The sequence below is a fragment of the Dipodomys spectabilis genome, unplaced genomic scaffold (genome assembly GCF_019054845.1).
Source record: "Dipodomys spectabilis isolate Male_0828 unplaced genomic scaffold, ASM1905484v1 ptg000069l, whole genome shotgun sequence".
Classification (NCBI taxonomy): domain Eukaryota; kingdom Metazoa; phylum Chordata; class Mammalia; order Rodentia; family Heteromyidae; genus Dipodomys; species Dipodomys spectabilis.
The window spans coordinates 13,666,505-13,688,291 of NW_024870746.1; the positions used below are offsets into that span (position 1 = coordinate 13,666,505).

Below are 21,787 nucleotides of genomic sequence, written 5' to 3' on the forward strand. Positions count from 1 at the left end.
GAATAAATAAATAAATACATTGATAGAGGAAAATATTGATAAATTATCAATACTATTTCTTAGCTTCTTCCTCTCCTACCCCCTTCTTCAGATCTCAGCTTCCTGGGTAGCTATAGGCATGATCCACCAGTGCCTGTCTCAAAAGAATATTATACATTTTGATTCATTGATACTAGATGTGACCTTTGTAGTCATTTGGTTAAAATCTTTTTGTTGGCATTTGAGACGACTAAAGCCTAGAGAAATAAAATTTCCAGAGAAAGAAATATTTTGAGACAGGATATTACTAAGTCGAACTGGATGGTCTGGAATTTGTGATCCTCCAACTCTAATAAAAGTCTCTATTGCTAAGATTAACGGGTGTGAGCTTTCATGCCCAGTTCTTTTGCCTTCATAATTCTCGTAGGTTCTCATTTAGCCATCACAGTGACAGCGACAGTTATAGAGGTGTTTCTCTCTAGTGGGTACTAGGTGCTTGTCCAATTCCAGTAGCATCAAGTCGTATAATAAGGGGACACTACCAGCTGGCATTGGAAATGGTTTCAGAAGCAGTTTTCCTCCAGGTGACTATTACTCTTGGGGGGAAAAGGAACATTGCAACTTTTGTAAATACTGTACTTGTTCATGAGATTTTATGTGCAAAGTTGTTTTGTATTATAATATTCCTAGTTTGTTTTGCTTTTTTTTCTGTCAGTTTTTCTATCATAGTACTTCCTGTTGGAAAGTGAAATATGGTTGCAGTACTAGTTAGAAGATCTGTTTAGTTCTCATCTCCTCAGGGTTAAGTTGAAGTGTTTAGTTAAGACCTGTTAATGAGTTTCTTTGTGGAATGTTTTTGTTTTAGTTACTTACACATTGGGCATGCAAAAGCTGCTCTTCTGAACCAGCACTACCAGGTTAACTTTAAAGGGAAACTGATCATGAGATTTGATGACACAAATCCTGAAAAAGAAAAGGAAGATTTTGAGAAGGTAATTAAAAGTGTAGTGATGACTTTTTTCAGAAAAGTAAATTAAAGTTAGAGGGTAACCTGATACCTTCACGGTATGAAAAGCAAACTTTGTTTCATAGCTGCCTCCCCCCTTTTATATATTCCACCTATGTATGTTCTTGAGACCCAAACCAAAAAATATCAAGTTCCTATACAAAACAAAAAATTTCTCTTCTCCGGTTATAGAATTTACCTACATGCTGTATTTTCCTATGAGTAACAAATTCACTGGAGGCAGGTTTTCTTACTGTCATATAATACTAAGTTTATGAATGAAATAATCACTAAATAGGTATTGGAAAATGTAGTTTTCTACCTCTTGTCTCATCTTTATTCAGAAGCACTACAGTACATTCCAAGAGGATACAAAGGATTGTTGATATGATCAATAAATAATAACTGATTTTTTCAGAGTAAATCAAAGCCCCCTCATGAGATCAGCTTTTGGAGCTGAAAATTTGGAAGCTGACGTAATGAGTAATTTTTTTTTTTCTGACTTAATATCATACAACTTCCACGGCCTTTTTCAGGCTATTTAAGATGGATTTTTTTTTTTTAATTACATTTATTCAAAATGCAGTATCAGGGATTGGAAATAATGGGAAAAATGAAACTATGCACTTTTTTTTTTAATTTATTGCAGGTTATCTTGGAAGATGTTGCAATGCTGCATATCAAACCAAATCAATTTACTTATACATCAGATCATTTTGAAACTATAATGAAATATGCAGAGAAACTAATTCAAGAAGGGAAGGCTTATGTTGATGATACTCCTGCTGAGCAGATGAAAGCAGAACGTGAACAGAGGATAGCATCCAAACATAGAAATAATTGTAAGGCATAGTTTTGTCTGATGTTTTAATTTATATTCTGTATTAGGCTTCCTTAGCAGTACATGATTTCATTATTGTAAGAGATGCTGACGTGAAACACATTGAGTGTGATTTCTATGCTAATGTATTTTAGAAATCTTTTTTCTTTCTCTGTAATCTTTTACATTTTTATTGCTTTATTACCGATCACAACCATATTTAAAGAGCCCATGTCTTTAGTTCTTACTTATTATATGCAGTCTTTTGCATGTATTTCTCTTACTGTGATATTTAATTTATTTATTTATTTATTTATTTATTTATGTTGGTCATGGGGCTTGAGCTCTGGGCCTGGGCACTGTCCCTGAGCTCTACAGCTCAAAGCAAGCGCTCTACCACTTGAGACACAGTGCCACTTATGGTTTTCTGGTGGTTAATTGGAGGTAAGAGTCTCACAGACTTTCTTGCCCGGGCTGCCTTTGAACCTCTATCATCAGAACTCAGCCTCTTGAGTAGCTAGTATTATGGGCGTGAGCCACCAGTGCCCTGCTTTACTGTGATATTTTGTAGGTCTTTTTCTTGAGGTGCTGATGATCAAACCCAGGGCTTTGTACATGTTAGACTAGCACACGATACCACTTCATCCCTAGCCCTTATACTTCTTTAAATGTTTAACGTTTCTAAAATGTTAGATGATAACACTATTTGCATTCAGGTCTTCCTTTTAACATGTGGGTACCCTATGTTACTGAAATATCACCTGCCTAAAGAGCATACTTTTTTTTATTTCCTTTAGACAGGCTTACTATTTAAAAGCTCAGGTTGGTCTTGCATCTGCTGTCCTGTACCCAGCCTGAGAGCATACCATTCTCATTTATCAGTTGTTGACTTGTCTTCTGAGCTCACAAATTGGGGTATTTTAATTTTGTAGTCTCTGTAATTATGTTGCTAGAACTTTCATATTTTATTTTTGAAGTATTTGGAAATATTCAAATTGCTATATTAAACCTTTTTTTTAATTCTCATTTTAAAAGTTAACAATTGGGACTTTACACTTGTTTTGATCTGTGTGTGTGTGTGTGTGTGTGTGTGTGTGTGTGTGTGTGTGTGTGTGTGTTTGGGTACAGGAAAAATGTCCATTGTATCTCTAAAGTTTACACAGAAAGGTCCTGTTTCACAGTTCTGTCTCCCTCCCTCCCTCCCTCCCTCCCTCCCTCCCTCCTTTCCTTCCTTCCTTTCTTCCTTCCTTCCTTCCTGCCTTCCTGCCTTCCTTCCACTCTGGGCCTGGGCACTATCCCTGAGCTCTTCAGCTCAAGGTGAGTGCTCTACCACTTGATCCACAGTGCCACTTCTGCTTTTCTAATGGTTAATTGGAGATTAGAGTCTCAAGGACTTTCTTGCCTGGGCTGGCTTTGAACTGCAATCTGCATATCTCAGCCTCCTGAGTAGCTAGAACTATACTTGTGAGTCACTGGCACCCAGCTTCACAGTTCTTTCTTATTCATTTAGAATAGACTGAATATGCTGAAATAGGTAGACCCACAGTCACCTGAGATAAAAAGGTTGTTTTCTGTGATTTAAGAATTTCCTATTTTCTACAGGAACCCACAGCTCATGCTTTTAGCTTATGCCATGTTCTGCTGGTCCTAGAGCTTGAAATCAGGTCCTTGACCCTGTCCCTGAACTTTTTTGCTCAAGTATGACATTCCACTTGAGCCACAGCTCCTTGGCTTTTTGGTGGTTAATTGAAGATAAGAGTTTCATAAACTTTTCTGCCAGAGTTGGCTACAAACCAGCTCAGATCAAACAACCTCAGATCTCAGCCTCCTGAGAATAGCTAGAATTACAGGTGTGAGCCACCAACACCTGGTCTATCTACCCCATGTTCTTTAGATGAACATTATAGTGACAGTACTTAAGGTTCCCCAGGGTCAGGACAAACTGGTCTGACCCCTAGGCTTAAGGTTGCCAAAGAAAAGAATGTTTCTTTAGAAGCACATTTTATAGGGGAGAAGAGATGAGCTGATAAGGTGTGCCATGTCAGGGAAATAAAATGATGGCAACAAATGAGAAAACCCTTCGGATAATATACTTTCTCTCGTATCCTTGGTTGGTGCTATATTCGTAGACTCTTGATTTTACCTTTTCTATAACATCTTTACAGAGTATATTTCTTTAAGTGTTGTGTTTTCTTTCGCCCTTTGGTAGTACTTTCATTTGAACTCAGGGCCTTGGACTTGTTAGGCAAGTGGTTTACCACTTGAGCCACACCCCAGTCCTTTTTGCTTTAGTTATTTTTCAGATAGGTTTTGCTAACTTTTTTGTTGGGGCTGGCCTACAACAGTGATTCTCTGAATAGTTGGTATTACAGGTATGAGCTATTGTAGTATTTCAAATTAATAGAATATGGCTAACATAAAATGATAACATATCAAATTATAAGAATAATAAAGTAATTAGAATTTAACCACATTAGTAACATTAAATAACCACTAATGAAGTTGTCACTTTATAGCTATTGAGAAGAATCTACAAATGTGGGAAGAAATGAAAAAAGGAACTCAGTTTGGTCAGTCCTGTTGTTTGCGAGCAAAAATTGACATGAGTAGTAACAATGGGTGCCTGAGGGACCCAACACTTTACCGCTGCAAAATTCAGCCACATCCAAGAACTGGGAGTAAATACAAGTAAGTATATCTTCTTCAGTATGCCAGATAGCCTTTTATGCTTTTGTTTTGATCCTCTTTTATCAGTGTAGAGTAGTCAAACAGTCAAGAAACCATAGACTGACTGGCTAAGTGGCCTGTGGTCTTCCAGAGGTTGCTTATTTACTTGTCAAAGGTTATAGGGGGTATTTCCACTATTAACTTGTATCAATAAAAGGGCTTGATTCTCCCTAAATTTGCTTTTTGAATATCAAGTAGGTATAATTGTGTATTTTTTTCAGAGGTGAGGAACCTGATTTTGTTTTTATTTTTTCTAGTCCTGGGGCTTGAACTCAGGGCTTGGGCACTGTCCCTGAGCTTCTTTTGCTCAAGGCTAGCATTGTCACTTGAGCCACAGCTGGCTTTTTCTATTTATGTGGTACTGAAGAATCCAACCTAGGGCTTCATGTATGCTAGGCAAGCACTACCACTAAGCCATGTTCCCAGCCCCAGGAACCTGATTTTTGCCAAAGGTCACTTGGATAGTTTCAGTCTCATTTGAGGTCTATACAGAAGGTGGGAAGGTGGCTCAGTGGTAGACCACTTGCCTTGCATGCCTGAGGCCCTGGGTTCGATTCCTCAGCACCACATAAGCAGAAAAAAAAAGCCAGAAGTGGCGCTGTGGCTCAAGTGGTAGAGCGCTAGCCTTGAGCTGAAGAGCTGAGGGACAGTGCCCAGGCCCAGAGTTCAGGCCCCACGACCAGACTCCCCCCCCCCCCCAAAAAAAAAAAAATCAGTGCAGGCAGATGAGTTTGAGGGGCAGCTGACAAAAACATACTTGTCTTTCTTGTCATATACTAAATTATCTTATGGGATTTATACAACCCTTGGACCTGACAATCCCTACTTTTGCTATATGAAAATACTTCTCTTTCTATGGTAAACTTTGCCTTTTTTGTGGGCATAAATTGACTTATAGTCTAAAAATTTTAGACATAGTCTAAAAATTTTACAGAAATATAAAGAAGAAAGTAAAATCTTTTTTTCAAGTTTGTTTTCTCTGGATTTTCAGTTCTTTTTTATGATGCTAAGGCATAAATCATTAATTTTCAGTGTGAAATAGATAATAAAACACAGTATAGTACCACTCTACCACTTGAGCCACAGTGCCACTTCTGGCCTTTTCTGTTTATGTGGTACTGAGGAATTGAACCCAGGGCTTTATTCTAGGCTAAAGCTACCACTAAGCCATATTCCCACCCAAAGAAATTAATTTTATACTTTTTTGTTGTTGTTGGTCCCAGGGCTTGAATGCAGGGCCTGGGCACTGTACCTGAGCCTCTTTGTGGTCTACCACTTGAGCCATAGTGCCAATTCCTCTTTTTTATCTTATTTTTAAGACAAAGTCTCACTGTGTAGCCCATGTCATTTTCGAACATATGATCCTGCTGCATCCTTGAAAGTTTTATGCATTATTATAAACTTTTATAAGAAATTACTTTATAGGAATTTTAAGAAATTGTTTCAAAGATTAAGAAAAATAGGCTTTTATTGTTATTTGCTTAGTACTATGGCTCATATACAGTATTTAGCATGTTCCAGGCAGCTGCTTCAACACCGTTAAAGAAAATTATATGTTCAGTAGGATTACTTTACTTTTTTGGAAATATTGGTATTAGAATTGAGGGCTTCAGGCTTGCTAATCAGATGCTGTACCACTGGAGCTACACCGCATTATTTTTGAGACAGTCTCCCCTTTTTCTCTGGGGTGGCCTTGACCACAATCCTATTCTTAATAATTACAACTATAGTTGGGATGACAGTTACATACTACTGTGTCCAGCTGTTGATTGGGATGAATGTCTCTTGAACTTTTTTTGGGGTCTGGTCGTGGGGCCTGAACTCTGGGCCTGGGCACTGTCCCTCAGCTCTTCAGCTCAAGGCTAGCACTCTACCACTTGAGCCACAGCTCCACTTCTGGCTTTTTTCTTTTTGCTTATGTGGTGCTGAAGAATTGAACCCAGGGCCTCATGCATGCAAGGCAAGCACTCTACCACTGAGCCACCTTCCCAGCCCTGTCTCTTGAACTTTTTGCCAAGGCTTTCCACAAACTGCTGTCCTCTTGTTCTTAGCCTCCCCAGGACAAGTGCGAGGCCCTTATTAGTTCAACCCCCAGTAATAGTACACACACAAAAAAAGCCCCTTTAAAAAAAAACCAAAACTCTGAACTTACAAAGAATTATAGTTTTTGTTACTATTGCTGCTTATAAATGTTTTAAAATAGGAACATAAAATAGGTAATGTTGATTCAAAAACATTCTTTTTTTCCCTAGTGTGTATCCAACATATGATTTTGCCTGTCCTATAGTTGACAGTATTGAAGGAGTTACACATGCCCTGAGAACAACAGAGTACCATGACAGAGATGAGCAGTTCTACTGGATTATTGAAGCTTTAGGGATAAGAAAACCATATATCTGGGAATATAGTCGCCTAAATCTCAACAACACAGTGCTGTCCAAAAGAAAACTCACATGGTTTGTCGACGAAGGACTAGTAGATGGATGGTATGTTTCATATTACCTAGAATTGACAAAGAAGTATTTGTATCTGATTTTTTTTTTTTTTGGTTCAAATAACAAATGTTTTAATAATAGATATAATTATGCATTTCATATATGTAAAATTTTTATATCTGATTTTTCATGTAACTCAGTGGTGGTTCAGGGGACTGGGAAGGTGGCTCAGCATGCATGAGGCCCTGGGTTCGAGTCCTTAGCACCACATAAACAGAAAAAGCTGGAAGTCGCGCTGTGGCTCAAGTAGTAGAGCGCTGGCCTTGAGCTGAAGAGCTAAAGGACAGCGCCCAAGCCCAGAGTTTGAGCCTCACGCCCAACAACAACAAAAAAATGGTGGTTCAATGGATGGGCCTGTGGGTCTATATAGAAGTCCTGGTTTAGACATCATTTCACTTAGTGCCTTATTGTTCCTCCCCAACCCTACCTTGTTTTAATGTTGTCAGCATGGAATGCTCACTGTAGAACATGCATGGCACATGAGAATGAAAATCACACGAGATCACATTTTTGCAGAGCTCATCGTTTAACAAAAAAGTGTATATAACTCTGGTATTTCATAGATCTAGTACCATTCTCCACACTCTGTTATGGCCAAAATACTCTTGAGATAAAGATTTAAGCGCTCTCGGTCTTGATGTGTTGAGGACTAATTGCCAAAGGATTTTGCCTCTAGAAAGAATATAAAAGTTTCTGTGGCATGTTAATAACCTAAATGATATTTTTATAAGAAAGATGAGTGTAAAAATGAAAGATTGTATAGTCATGTATCTATAACGGAAACCTATTCATGTTGATTATCATGCTCATAAATCTAAGAGAACTGATTTACCAGAACTAATACAAATTATAATTTATTACTCATTAGATGTCTTTTATTTTCTGCATCTACACATTTTAAAACACCTCCTTGGTTTTCATATTTCCCAGGGATGACCCTCGATTTCCTACAGTCCGTGGTGTTTTGAGAAGAGGAATGACAGTTGAAGGACTGAAACAGTTTATTGCTGCTCAAGTGAGTTGTTTTCTTTCATAGGTTCTCTTTTAATTTGTAGGTATTTCTGTTAATATCCTTTTACTTGTTATTATTTCTGTTATTCCTATTTCTTGTGTGCCTTATGATTCAAGGATAGAGTTAGGATTTGTGTACAGTAGTATTTGGGCTTGAACTTAGGGGTCTTGTACTCTTCACTTTTAATTTTTTTGCCAGTCATGGGGCTTAAACTGTGGGCCTAGGTGCTGTCCCTGAGCTCTTCACCTCAAGGCGAGCACTCTACCACTTGAGCCACAGCGCCACTTCTTGTTTTCTGGTGGTTAATTAATTGGAGATAAGAGTTTCACAGACTTTCCTGCTGGGGCTGGCTTTGAACCATGATCCTCATATCTCAGCCTTCTGAGTAGCTAAGATTACAGGCGTGAGCTGCTGGCGCCCAGCTAGGATTAGCTTTTTATAATAGTGGAAAATTTAGATTGTCCTAAACTCCTAACCTAACATTGAACATAGGTGAAGAATTTTTATCCAGTAAAAAGTATGACTGAACTTTGACAGTAAATGGTTAAGTATAACAAATCAGTTTGCATGCAACAAGTTTTAAATTTCAGTTGAACTAAATGTATAAATATTTACTGAGTTTTTATTTTTCTAAAACTGTTTGATTTGAAACAAAGTATTTACTACTTCTAGTCTTAAAATATTTTTATTATTGTTTTAGGGCTCCTCACGTTCTGTTGTGAACATGGAGTGGGACAAGATCTGGGCATTTAACAAAAAGGTACAGAGGTCATTCTCAGTTCACACTGTCACTCCTCACTTTGGAATAATACACACGTAGAAATCATTAGTGTCCTATGGCAGAGAAAAATTTTGGAAGAATATTAATCATTTTGCAATCTTCCAGGAAAATGGAATGTTTTCCTTTTAAAAATGGCTAAAGAGCCATCACACCAACAAGTAAACAATAATTGAAACAAACTTGGATGTATGGGAAATGGTCATTGTTTTTTCCTTTAACCTTTTGTGAACACTCTGCATTTCATTTTTCTGCTTTCAAGCTGCGAGCTCTCTGTAAGAAGGTATTACTTAATGCTTGTATTCGCCTTACTTTAAGCATAGCTTCTTAGCCTATTACATGTTATCATCGAGTGAAGCACAATCACATTTATATAAAAGTCTTATTTATGTAAACATGTTGAGAATACATTAATCCAGCCTTATAAAGTATGTCCTCTACTTGATGGCAAAGGGGAAGACTTGGCTAACTTCATTCTACTGTTCCCTTGTGTGCTGAGAGGACTCAAAGCTTTAAAATTACACATCATTGGGTTGTGTGGAAGGTTTACTAGTTGCAATTTCTGTGTCTTATTGGATCCAGCTTTAAAAACAAAAGAAAATAAAACTGAAAATCAAATGAGGAATCATGCAAATTGATACTGTTATTTACTAACTGGGAGCAGATGCTTAGATACTATAATAAGGCAAATCATTTTTTTTTAAATGCCGTGTATTAACTATGGTTTCTGTGATTGTGTGCTATAAATTCTTTATTGGGATTGCTGCTTGATTGTGCTGATGTCTTGCCTCAAGAAATAGTTTGCTTGTCTTGCATGTGTCCTTTTTGTGTTCAGTCAGTTTTTTGAAAATAAAGGAATTACTAACTGGCTCTTTGTTGCTGCAGTTACTAATAATAAATTTAAGATTTGCAGGTAGGTTAGCACTTCCATTAATTTGTTAATTATCCACTTTTATAGATTTAAGTTTTAATAGTTTTACATATATATTTTGTTCAAATATATTAAAAGAATTTCACTGTCAATTCTGTAGATGATGTTGAAGATGCACAGCATTGCCTCATCCACCTCCTGACTTCTGCTCCTCTTCTCTTCCCTCCCACATGTAAAATAGGTGCTCTTCCACTGAAGCAGAACCCAGTCCATCTCTGCTGTTTGTTCTTTCTGGAACTTTTCTTGCGCTATTATCTTCTCTTATTCTGTATTTGGTCTTTGGTTCTGTTATCTGGACATTACTGACCTTCTGCCATTCTGATGAATCTTTCATTCATGTTCTTTTCAAGATTTCTTGTATGAATTTTCAAAATGGCTTCCTATTTATTGTGTTTTCTTCCATTAACAGTCAAGGCCAGTCTCAGGTGTCGGGTTCATTTTAATGTCTGTCTGTGTTTGATATGGGAGACTACAAGAGTAAGTGGAGGCTTGAGGAACAAGAATTGGTGATGAGCTGACTGGGCAGGTTGGAGAACTTCCAACCTTCATGTCATTAACTTTTCATCTCTTATAGCAGTTTTCCCAAAGGGAAATTCTTTTAATCACCCCTTAAAGCAGAAGGCCCTGCTGCCAAGGCTTTGGAGCAAATTGGGGAGTGACTGCTGAGGGCTTTCACACTTAGTCTCACCTGTTATTTCCTCCTTGTGTTTGCAATTCAATACTTTCCCTTTCAGCTCCTTTTGGCTTCTGCTAGACAGTGGTATTTCTTGTTCATGGTACTGTTCTTCATGAGGCAGGAAGGAAGCAGTCTCCTGGTTATGGAGTGATATTGGGATGCTTCTATGTTTTTTAGCTTCCAGAATTGAGTGTTAGCTTCTGTTTTGCTAGTCCTTCTGGGTTTGTTTATGGGGATTTAAGAGTCAGTTTGCTTTGTATATCCTGAAATCAGAATGATCCTTAATCCTTAAATGTTATCTAATAAAAGTATTTTGGTTGAGAATAAAATTGAATCATTTTGATTACATACTTTTGTTTCTTTTATTGATCTTCATGACATTTTCCTATATGAAAACCATTCTGTCTACCTCTTTGGTTCAGATCCTTTATTTAGGGTTCTCTTATTACTGCTAACTACTACTAGGTTGTTTTCTATCTTATTTTCTTTCTGATGTCTACAGATACAATTTAAGTGAAGCATCATTAAGCCATATTTAGCCGTGGTGTTGGGAAGTGTTTGTTAAGGGAGAAGCTAAACCATCTTCCATTAACCTTACTGCTTTTTACTAACAATTTTCAGGGGAAAGAAATTAAGCAGCCTCTATTTGAAAATGACCTGAGGGTCTTTACATACTCATTTAGAGAAAAAGCTTTAACATGTTTTCTCCTTGCTTTAACTTAACTTCAGAAATTTAAACTTGTACTCTACCACGTTAGTCACAGCTCCAACTTCCAGCATTTTGGTGGTTAATTTGAGATATAAGTCTCATGGATACTCCTATTAGGATTGACTTTGAACCAAGATCCTTAGATCTAGGCCTCCTGAATAGCTAGGATTACCAGTGTGAGCCACCAGCTCCTGGCAAAAAATTTAAACTTACAAGTCTAAACCAAAATGTCACAGATTTAAGGTGTTTACTTCAGAGCTGTTACTTGTCTTTGGTAACTTTTGTAGCTGTATTCATTTTTAAATGTATGTTTCTAAGTAGTAAGGTAATAGTCTTCCCCAGTCTCAGTCTCTTTGCCTTTGCTTGCAGCTACTAGATCAAAGTGTGTAGTCTTTTCTTCCTGCCCCACCAACAAGCAATCTTCCAATGAAAGTATTTGCATAAAGCACAACAAATAAAACAAACTTGAAGCTGCTGTGGTTGAAGCATGGGAAATCCTCAGGCTCTTTGGAGTAATTTCCAAACGACTGAACCAGAATCTTTGAGACTTGTGTTATTTTTGAGTGAGGACTTAAATCTATTTTATGCATTTATTTATTTATTTTTGTGGGTTGTAAAGCTTGAACTCTGGGCCTGAGCGCTTTTCTTCCCAAGAGTCTCACTGTGATCCTCAAATCCCAGCTTCCTGAGTAGCTAGGATTAGAGGCGTGAGCCACAGTGCCCGGCTAATCTATAGAATGGTGTTCTACTGTATTACATAGGCTGGTCTCAAACTCCTGGGCTCAAGTAATTCTTCTGCTTTAGCCTCTAGAATAATTAAAGTACAGTGTTTACCACCATAACCACATATAGACTTAAAAGTTTTTAGTCCAAAGTTTCCCAAACTTCTTTGATGTTAGCCATCCTGTTGAGTGCTTGTTTGAATTTCCAACTGGAGTTGTGGCACAAGTGGTAGAGCACTTGTTCATTAAATGTAAGACCTAAGTTGAAAGTTCAGTATTGCCAGCGAATAAATTTCCAGACTATACTTAAGACTACTAGAACCACTGTCAGGTTAAGTGGACCGACAGTCTGCATTAATAAATGCCCCAGCTGACATTTTGTTAGATGGGAAAACAGCTGCAATGACTTGAGTTAAATTTCCCAGATATTATTGTCTTGTTTTATTTTCTTTAAACTAAATTTTGTCTTACTTTCTTAGATGCTAATCTGAGTTGTTACAAATTAAATCTTTGATCATTCTAGGGTGGTAGAAGCTGCAAAAGGCAGCCCTGAATTAGGATCTTTAAGCCTCAAGGAGAGAATAGTAAACTTAAGGCTGAGTAATGATTTAATATTGTCACAAAGTATAAGCAGACAAGGGGAATTTAATAGCTTTCTAAACTTTGTGGTAATGACTTGAGGATGGCTTTTTTTCTGAGTTCTTAAGAATGTCTATTATTCTTTCCTAAAGCAAAATATTACTCTCAAAGTAAATGAAAAAGCCAACCCAACAATAGTAGCAATAAAAAAATGTAAAACAAATGTAGCCAGGTTTAGTTATATGTACCACTATTTCCTATACCCTTCTAAAGGGGTGGAAATCTATTTATAGTTTTTTTTCCCAGATGTTTTATAGAATATCTGAATTCTGTGATGAATAGTCACCATTGGTAAGTTTAATTTGAGCAGGAAAGTGAAAGTATAGTACATTGGCTTCAGAAGGAGACTACTGCTGCTTGAGAGAGAGAATAGATTACAATGATGCACTCAATTAATCTTTGTTGATTACCTGTATTTCCAGACCTGTATTTCTAGATACTGGGAATAATAGTGTTTCCTGAATATGTATATATTCTGAGTATTCATTATCTAAAACGTTTGGAACCATAGCACTTCAGATTTCAGACTTGTAGCTTACGAGTGCCCAACATTTGTATAAGATGTAGGACAATAGAATTATATTGTTTATGCTTTTATAATCTATGGAATTGCCTTATTATAGTGATCTAATGCTGTACTGCTTTTGATGGTGCCATGTTGCCTAACTGGTTATAAAAAAAAGATACAGAAACAATAGCTATAGTCTTTTTAAAATGGTTTTCTCCAACAATGCAATGTTGTAAATTACATTTACCTATAGGGATTTCTTCTCTCTTAGATTACCAGATATTTGTTTGTTTGTTTTTGGTCAGCCTTGGGACTTGAACTCAGAACTTGGGCATTGTCCCTAAGCTATTTTACTCAAGGCTTCACTAGATACCGGATTTAAAGATAATTTTCAACACCTATCAGTAGTTATTCTAGGGAAAGAACTCTAAATCTTTTATGTTGTGTAAGCTTATGACTTTTGTCATTTTCCTGCTTGATGAATATTAGATATGTGAGAACAGATAAACCACAAAGTTTAGTAAGTGCAGTAACAAAGCCAGTTAGTATTTCTGTGCTGTTATTTACTTTTATTTATGACATTTTACAGAATATTTCAGTGTTGTAACATGAGGATGTGTTTGTTGCAGGTTATTGATCCGGTGGCCCCACGGTATGTTGCATTACTAAAGAAAGAAGTGATACCAGTGAATGTCCCAGAAGCACAGGAGGAGATGAAAGAAGTAGCAAAACACCCAAAGGTCACCTGACAGTTTCACCAATGGTTTTTGTGTTAAAGGACATGGCATGGTTTGGGGATAAATTTCTTTTCATCATCAATTATCAAGATTTGATACCAATTTAAGCAAATTTTTTTGTGGATTTCTTGCCAAGAGATTTATTCTGCTAATAATATAGAACACACTATATAAAATGGTTATATTTAATTCATGCTGAAATTTTGTTCAGTAAAGAAAGCATATTAATATATAAAAATAAATATAAAAAGAATTTATCTCCTCTTGGAGTCATTCTGAGAGATGAAGTACTCTAATTCACATTTTGGCTTTTTTTTTCTTCCTCCCATAGTACTAGGGTTTGGATGCAGCACCTCACTCTTGCTAGTCTGGTGTTCTGCCACTTGAGCACAACTCTGCCTTTTGCTCATTGGCTAGTGCTCTGCCAGCTCTTTGCTGGTTATTTTGGAGATAAAATCTAGCAAACTTTTCTTCCTGGTCTGGCAGACCATCTGGATTTCAGCCTCCTGAGTAGCTAGGATTATAAGTGTAATCTTTTTTTTTTGGTGAGGCACAGAGATACACACACACACACACACACACATATGAAGACTAATACTGAATATTGACTCATAACTTGACTTCAGAATACAAATGTTCTACAGTGACGTTTAACCTTCCTCCCCTGTACTCCCCAGCTTTTTTTTTTTTTTTTTTCCTTTCTGTACTGAGGTTTGAACTCAAAGTTTCAAGCTTGCTAGGCTGGCACTCTGTTAGTTGAGCCAATCATCCAACCCAGTTTTTTGCCAGCTGTTTTTTAGATGGGGTCTTTTGAACTTTCCTGCCTGGGCTGGCCTTGACTGTGATCCTCTGTTCTCAACCTTACAAGTAGCTTACTGGCAATGTCTGCTACATTGTTACATTCATTAAGCAATTAGTAAACACGTCCTTTTGAATGATTTTTGCATTTAATTAATTATTTATTTATGTAGGGGGTTTTGAGACAGTCTTGCTATGTAGCCTAGACTGATCTTGAGCTTGTGATGCCTCTGTCTTAGCTTCTTGAGTTCTGTCATTTTAGAATGTAACAAAGAGAGCATGCTGTTTATTTCTCATCTCTTTCTTCTGCATATAATGTGGGAAGACAGAAAATTTACCTGCCTCTCAAAATTTGTCTCCTAAAATGTGACAGATTAAAAATTTCCTGCTCAAGTGGCAATGTGTGGTAGAAAATAACTGAGAAAGTAAAAAACAGCCAGTGAAGTAATGGGGATAACAGAACGTGGTTGTAGCTCTGAAATCCATGAATGATTGCTATATACTAGAAGCACTCTTAGGCACAGGCTCCCTACCTCATTTACCTCCAGTACAGTGATCAGATCCATGTGACAACTGGGATTGGAACTAAGGATTTTTTGTCATTAGGTTAGTGTAACTGTTTATCTAACAGGTGTTACTTTTCGAATGCCAAGAAAAGAATTAAAAATACACTTGTGTTAAATGGATCTCAAAAAGCATTTCTTCTTGATATAGCAATAGGCTTTTAATGATGTAGTAATACAATGAATAGATGAATTAATGAACCAGATTTGCCTGCTAGGATCAGGCTACAATAAGCTGTTGCTCTAACTAACATTCCCTCTCTCACTCTTTATAATCAGAATCCCGATGTTGGCTTGAAACCTGTATGGTACGGTCCTAAAGTTTTCATAGAAGGTGCTGACGCAGAGACTTTCTCAGAGGGTGAGATGGTTACATTTATAAATTGGGGCAACATCAACATAACTAAAATATACAAGTAAGAATTTTTTTGTTTTCTAATGAATTTGGAAAAATGTCTTTTATGTTTACTTATTATATATAAATATCGCCTTATTTAGACCTTGACTGAATGTTTTGACGTGTTCTCACTGGTAAATCTTTCTAGACATAAATATTGTAAATTCTGGACACTAACTTTTTTGTATTATATATTCCAGTTTACTAATAAGCTATTTGGATCTGTTTTGTGATATTAAAATTATTTTATCCAAATGTAAAACATAGTTTTAAGGGACTTTGGAGACCTTTAACAACATGTTTTGTACATAAATGCCTAATGGGATGCTTCTTTTGAGATTTTAATTCAGATTTATAATGCTTAATGTATTAAGCATCAAAGTAATTTTAGATTTACATCAGATATGTATGGATTGTCTAGTGGATTATTGGTATCTTAACAGCAGAGAATGCTTTTTTCATCTAAATTGCTAATAAATGTCTGATATAAATTAGAAACTCAAGTTTGAGTTAAATTTTTTTCTGAAGAAAACTTATTTAATAAAAATAATTTTATAATTAGTTAAAATAATCACCATAGAATAATATGTATTTGTAGCAGTTAAGCTTAATTTAATATTTCTCAATCTTAAATCTAGAAATGAAGATGGAAAAGTTGTATCTCTTGATGCAAAATTGAATTTGGAAAACAAAGACTACAAGAAAACAACTAAGATTACATGGCTTGCTGAGACATCGCATGCACTTCCTACTCCAGCTATCTGTGTCGCTTATGAGCACTTGATCACAAAGCCTGTACTGGGAAAAGATGAGGACTTTAAGCAGTATGTCAACAAGAACAGTAAGGTAACCTTCTATACTTATCTCTTTCTGTTATAGAAACTTAACATTTTTAAAGTTGATTGTAATTGTTGTGGTTTCTCAGGTAAGATGGAAAATCTCTACAAAATTGTATGTCAGTTATAAAGAAAACAAAACAGGTGTGGTGATGGTATGTGTCTGTAATCCTCAGCACTTATGAAGCTGAGGCAGGTGGTTTTTTTGTTTGTTTGTTTTGCCAGTTGTGGGGCCTGAACTCTGGGCCTGGGCGCTGTCCCTCAGCTCTTCAGCTCAAGGCTAGCACTCTACCACTTGAGCCACAGTGCCACTTCTGGCTTTTTCTGCTTATGTGGTGCTGAGGAATTGAACCCAGGGCCTCATGCATGCAAGGCAAGCACTCTACCACTGAGCCACCTTCCCAGCCTCAGTAAAGTTTTTAACGTTTATTAAAAATAGGAATATTTGAGCAACTACAAAACTTGGTTGTGTTTCAGAGTTTTCTAGTGTTCTTATTTGAAAAAGTATAATCTTGTATCATCTTTATAGCGTGAAGAACTAATGCTAGGGGATCCATGCCTTAAGGATTTGAAAAAAGGAGACATTATTCAGCTCCAGAGAAGAGGATTCTTCATATGCGATCAGCCTTATGAACCTGTAAGGTAAATATTTGTATCTATTTTATGTGTGTTTCGTTGGAGAGCGAGTCCAGAATTCCACACATGAAAGGCAAGCATTCTGCCACCAAGCTCCCCAGCTCCAAGGAGTGGCTTTTAATTTTATTTATTTTTTAGTCCTGAGGCTTGAATTTAGGTCCTTGAGCTTTGTTACTCTGTCTCTTGAACCATAGCTCCACTTCTGACTTATTGGCAGCTAAATGTCTCATACACTTTTCTGCCTGGGCTTTGAGCCATACTCCTCAGATCTCAGCTTCCTGAGTAGTTAGGATTGCAGGCGTGAGCCACCAGCACCCGGCTCATGTATAATGTACTTTTAATCATGGGCCCCCCCTCCCAGGAATTTAATTTTAGTTGTTGTTTTAGATATTTTATTCAAATCAGCTTTTTGGCCTTTTATTTTCTTTTTAGCCCACATAGTTGCAAAGAAGCTCCATGCATTTTAATATATATTCCTGATGGACATACAAAGGAAATGCCAACCTCTGGGTCAAAGGAAAAGACCAAAGTAGAAACCACAAAACATGAGGTAAACAGCAGTCTGTCTTTCTTTATGCTTACATTATTCTTTTTTTTTAATTTTTGATATAATTTTGGAAGTAGCATTGAACATGAGCCATTAATTCTACTTTTGACTTAATACATGTCTAGATAACTTCTCCTCTTAAGGAAAGGCCATCATCTCCTTCCCTGAATAATACGTGTGCTACATCTGAGGATTCCTTGGCCCTTTACAACAGAGTGGCTATTCAAGGGGATACAGTGCGTGAATTAAAAGCCAAGAAAGCAGCAAAGGAAGACATAGATGCGGCAGTTAAACAGCTTTTGGCTCTGAAAGCTGAATATAAAGAAAAAACTGGCCAAGAATACAAACCTGGAAGTCCTCCAGCTGCAGTAGTACAGAATGTTTCCATATCACCAGCAAGCACTGTGGACAGCAAATCTCTCTATGATAAAGTTGCTGCACAAGGAGAGGTGGTTCGAAAGCTGAAAGCTGAAAAGGCCCCTAAGGTCAGTGTTCTAGAGCTAGTGCAGATCTCACCAGAAGTAAGCACATGAGTTGATGCTTCATAGGATAGTCTAGTCTTCTAAACAGATTGCTTAGAGACCCCACCTGCATGAATATTTTGACCTAATAATCAGCAAATGAAAACATTAAGACTCACAATTAGGGATTTGGTTTTCTGGGAAAGAAACATACAAATTAACTATAACTGTGTAATGTGACCATATTCTGTGTTATATGTATGGACTGATGGCAGTAATTGTAGTCAGGGGAAAAAGAAACAATTCATAAAGCTATTGAAATATTCCTAAGGGTTTGTTTAGCCTGCTGGAGAAAACAAATACAGGGAGAAAGGACAGAGGGAGAGGGTGAGAGGCAAAAGGAGTAAGAAAAGAGAGTTTATAAAGTAGTTAGAAGCCTTTTATAGAAAATAAGTTGAGAGAGAGGCATTTTAAATGTGGAACCATGGTTCTTAAGCTCTATTGTATATAAATATCATTGGAGAGCTTGCTAGAATACATGCTGAACACCCACCCCTTTACCTTCCTAGTAATGGGGAAACTAGTAAATAGTGGGTGGAGAAAATGCACAAAAATTGTTTGGTCGTGCACATGCTGCTGGCCAAGGAATTGTGCTTTGAGAACTACTAGTATAAAAACAGAGGTGATGGGGCTGGGAAGGTGGCTCAGTGGTAGAGCGCTTGCCTTACATGCATGAGGCCCTGGGTTCGATTCCTCAGTACCACATAAGCAAAAAGAAAAAAGCCGGAAGTGGTGCTGTGGCTCAAGTGGTAGAGCGCTAGCCTTGAGCTGAAGAGCTGAGGGACAGTGCCCAGGCCCAGAGTTTAGGCCCCACGACCGGACCCAACAACAACAACAAAAAAAACAGGTGATTAGGTGCTGTGAACCCAGAAAAAAATGAATAGGTTGTTGAGGACGTTTGACCCTCTTCATAGGGAGGTTTCAAGTGATAGAGCAAATGCTGCCTGACATTTCATTCTTGTTTCAGTATGACCCTAAGGGAACAGCCTGGTGTGTGGTAGAGCTTTGATATGGAGGGGATTAAAGAGGAGATGCTGTCTCTGATAGGAAATCAGGCTTAAAAATGAAGAAAGACTGGAATGAGAATGTGGTTAGTGGTAGAGTGCTTACCTAGCATGTATGAAGCTCTGGGTTCGATTCCTCGGTACCACAGAAATAGAAAAGGCTGGAAGAGGCACTGTGGCTCAAGTGGTAGAGGGCCAGCCTTGAGCTAAAGAAGCTCAGGGACAGTACCCAGGCCCAAACCTGGGGTTCAAACCCCTGAACTGGCAAAAATAAATAAAAAGGAAGAAAGACTGAGATAACGGCACACTTCTTTTAAAAATATACGAAATAGAGTTGTAACATGTTTCTGATGAGCTGTCCAAAATTGTACAATGGCGCTGTGGTTTGAACACAGGCATGGCATACCACTGTGTTTGCCTTTGGTAGCTAGAAGGGATTTGTTCTAACATTATCATGGGATCGGTGGGCCTAGTAACACAAGGCTGCAAGTTGTTGGGCACCTGCCCTGGGACCCCTGCCACCTAAAATACTTTTTATTCCTGAACATTTATTTGAGCACCAAGGAAGAGAGAAAAGGTTTGCCAGGGTTCAGTATTTTTTCTGTGTCTCCCTTGTGATGTTTAGAAATTCTTCTGTTTTTATCTCTATTTTTTTTGGTGTCAGTTGTGAGGCCTGAACTCTGGGCCTGCGAGCTGTCCCTCAGCTCTTCAGTTCAAGGCTAGCGCTCTACCACTTGAGCCACAGCGCCACTTTTGGCTTTTTCTGCTTATGTGGTGCTGAGGAATCAAACCCAGGGCCTCATGCATACAAGGCAAGCACTCTACCACTGAGCCACCTTCCCAGCCTTCTGTTTTTATCTCTACTGACACTTTTTAGGTTTCTGAAGAGCCATAGTTATCTAAAATTTCTGTTAACATTTTCAGTTGCAAAGAAATTAGGGTTTTTTTCTATTTAGTTGAAAATGCCTCCTGTCCTAGTGGAAAAATACCTAGTGGCTGCTGCAGAAGTAGCTCTTTGAGTATAGATCCTGGGGTTTTGACTCAGGGCCTGGGCACCCTCCTTGAGATTTTTTTTTTTTTTTTGGTCAGTCGTGAGGCTTGAACTCTGGGCCTGAGTGCTATTCCCTTAGCTTTCAGCTCAAGGCTAGTGCTCTACCTTGAGCTACAGCACCATTTCCAGTTTTCTGGTGGTTTCTATTGGAGATAAGAGTTTCATGGACTTTCCTGCCCGGGCTGGCTTTGAATTGCAATCCTCAAATCTCAGCCTCCTGAGTGGCTAGGGTTACAGGTATGAGCCACCAGCGCCCGGCGAGATTTTTCTTCTCTTTTCTTTTCTTTTTTTCCTCAAGTCCAGTCCTTCACCACATTAGCCACAGCTTCACAGATGGCTTTTTGTGGTTAATTGAAGGTAAGAGTCTCATGGACTTTCCTGCCTGGGAACCTAGATCCTCAGATATTAGCAGCCTTGGTAGCTGTTATTTACATAGACTTGATCCACCAGCACCTGACTTACTTCTCAGTTTTGAATTATAATTGTAAGATCATTTTTGCTTACCACTAAAATTTTTACTACAGTCTTACGTACAAGTTGTTTCCTTTGAACCCTCACAAATCTTTTGATGTCATTTGCATCACTAATTATTTATTGAAAAATTTGTATAGTAGCATATATTAAATTAGCATACTTATCTGTATGCTTGTGTACTTAATAATTGCTAAATTGCTAATCATATCTAATACAGTGTAAGTGCTATGTAATAGTCATACTATATAGAGGAATAATGACATGAAAAACATATCTGTACATGTTCAGTACAGATGTAATTCCCCCCCTCCCCCAAAAATACATCTTGGAATTTAGTAAGTATGCTTTATTCAAATGGGTATTTGAAAAGTTTTTCAAATAAATGATTAGTTTGGGTTGTTTGTTTTGTTTTTTGTATGATATAAAGTTGCCTGTGGGGGAGGTCTTTCAGCTCAGGACTTTCCATTGTTAGGCAAACATTGTACCACTTGACCCAAACTCTCAGCTCTTTTTGTTTCAGCTTTAGTTTTGTTTGTTTGTTTTTGGAGAGAGTGTTATATTTTTGCCTAGGGTTGCCTCCTACATTGCTGTGTTTCAGCTGTGTACTATTACACTTGGTGTATTGGTTGAGATTGGAGTCTCAATTTTTTTTTTCCTGAACAGATTTTGAACTGCAGTCCTCCCAATCTCAGCCTCTCCAGTAGCGGGGATTATAAACAGTGCCACCATGTTTGGCCCAAGATCCAATTGTTGGGGCTGGGAATGTGTCTTAGTGGTAGAGTACTTTTCTAACATGCCCTGGGTTCAATTCCTCAGTACCACCTAAACAGGAAAAGCCAGAAGTGGTGATGTGGCTCCAGTGGTGCTAGCCTTCAGCATAAAGAAGCTCAGGGACTTCCCAGACCTTGAGTTCAAGCCCTAGGACTACAAAAAAAAACCAAAAAACTTCGGTTTCTTTTTGGCTATACTGGAATTTGAATTCAGTCTTGGCATTTGCTGGTCAGACTTTCTACTCTGTGGGCCATGCTTCTAGCTCCAATATATATATATATATAGTGTGTGTGGGTGTGGGTGTGTGTTTAAATACCTTTGACTTTTAGTTGGATAAATCTGTGGACATACTGAGTTAACTGTACTTTGGTAATAATTGAAGACTTTTAGATTACATTGAAATGTTCAGAAATTTCAGTTAATAGTACTTCTTTTTCTCCTTTATCTCAG

At 37.7% G+C, this 21,787-nt stretch overlaps 1 protein-coding gene across 1 annotated transcript in view; it reads left to right on the top strand.

Annotated features, from left to right (window-relative positions):
- The window catches only part of Eprs1 (glutamyl-prolyl-tRNA synthetase 1), a 65,200-nt gene that overhangs the window by 16,403 nt on the left and 27,010 nt on the right, over positions 1–21,787 (top strand). Inside the window, exons 7-18 of the mRNA XM_042681397.1 lie at positions 845–971; positions 1,635–1,827; positions 4,322–4,493; positions 6,785–7,018; positions 7,958–8,042; positions 8,740–8,799; positions 13,632–13,742; positions 15,380–15,516; positions 16,136–16,343; positions 16,863–16,975; positions 17,402–17,519; positions 17,642–18,001. Of these exons, the coding sequence (XP_042537331.1) occupies positions 845–971; positions 1,635–1,827; positions 4,322–4,493; positions 6,785–7,018; positions 7,958–8,042; positions 8,740–8,799; positions 13,632–13,742; positions 15,380–15,516; positions 16,136–16,343; positions 16,863–16,975; positions 17,402–17,519; positions 17,642–18,001 (1,918 nt within the window). The remainder of the gene's footprint in view (positions 1–844; positions 972–1,634; positions 1,828–4,321; positions 4,494–6,784; positions 7,019–7,957; positions 8,043–8,739; positions 8,800–13,631; positions 13,743–15,379; positions 15,517–16,135; positions 16,344–16,862; positions 16,976–17,401; positions 17,520–17,641; positions 18,002–21,787) is intronic.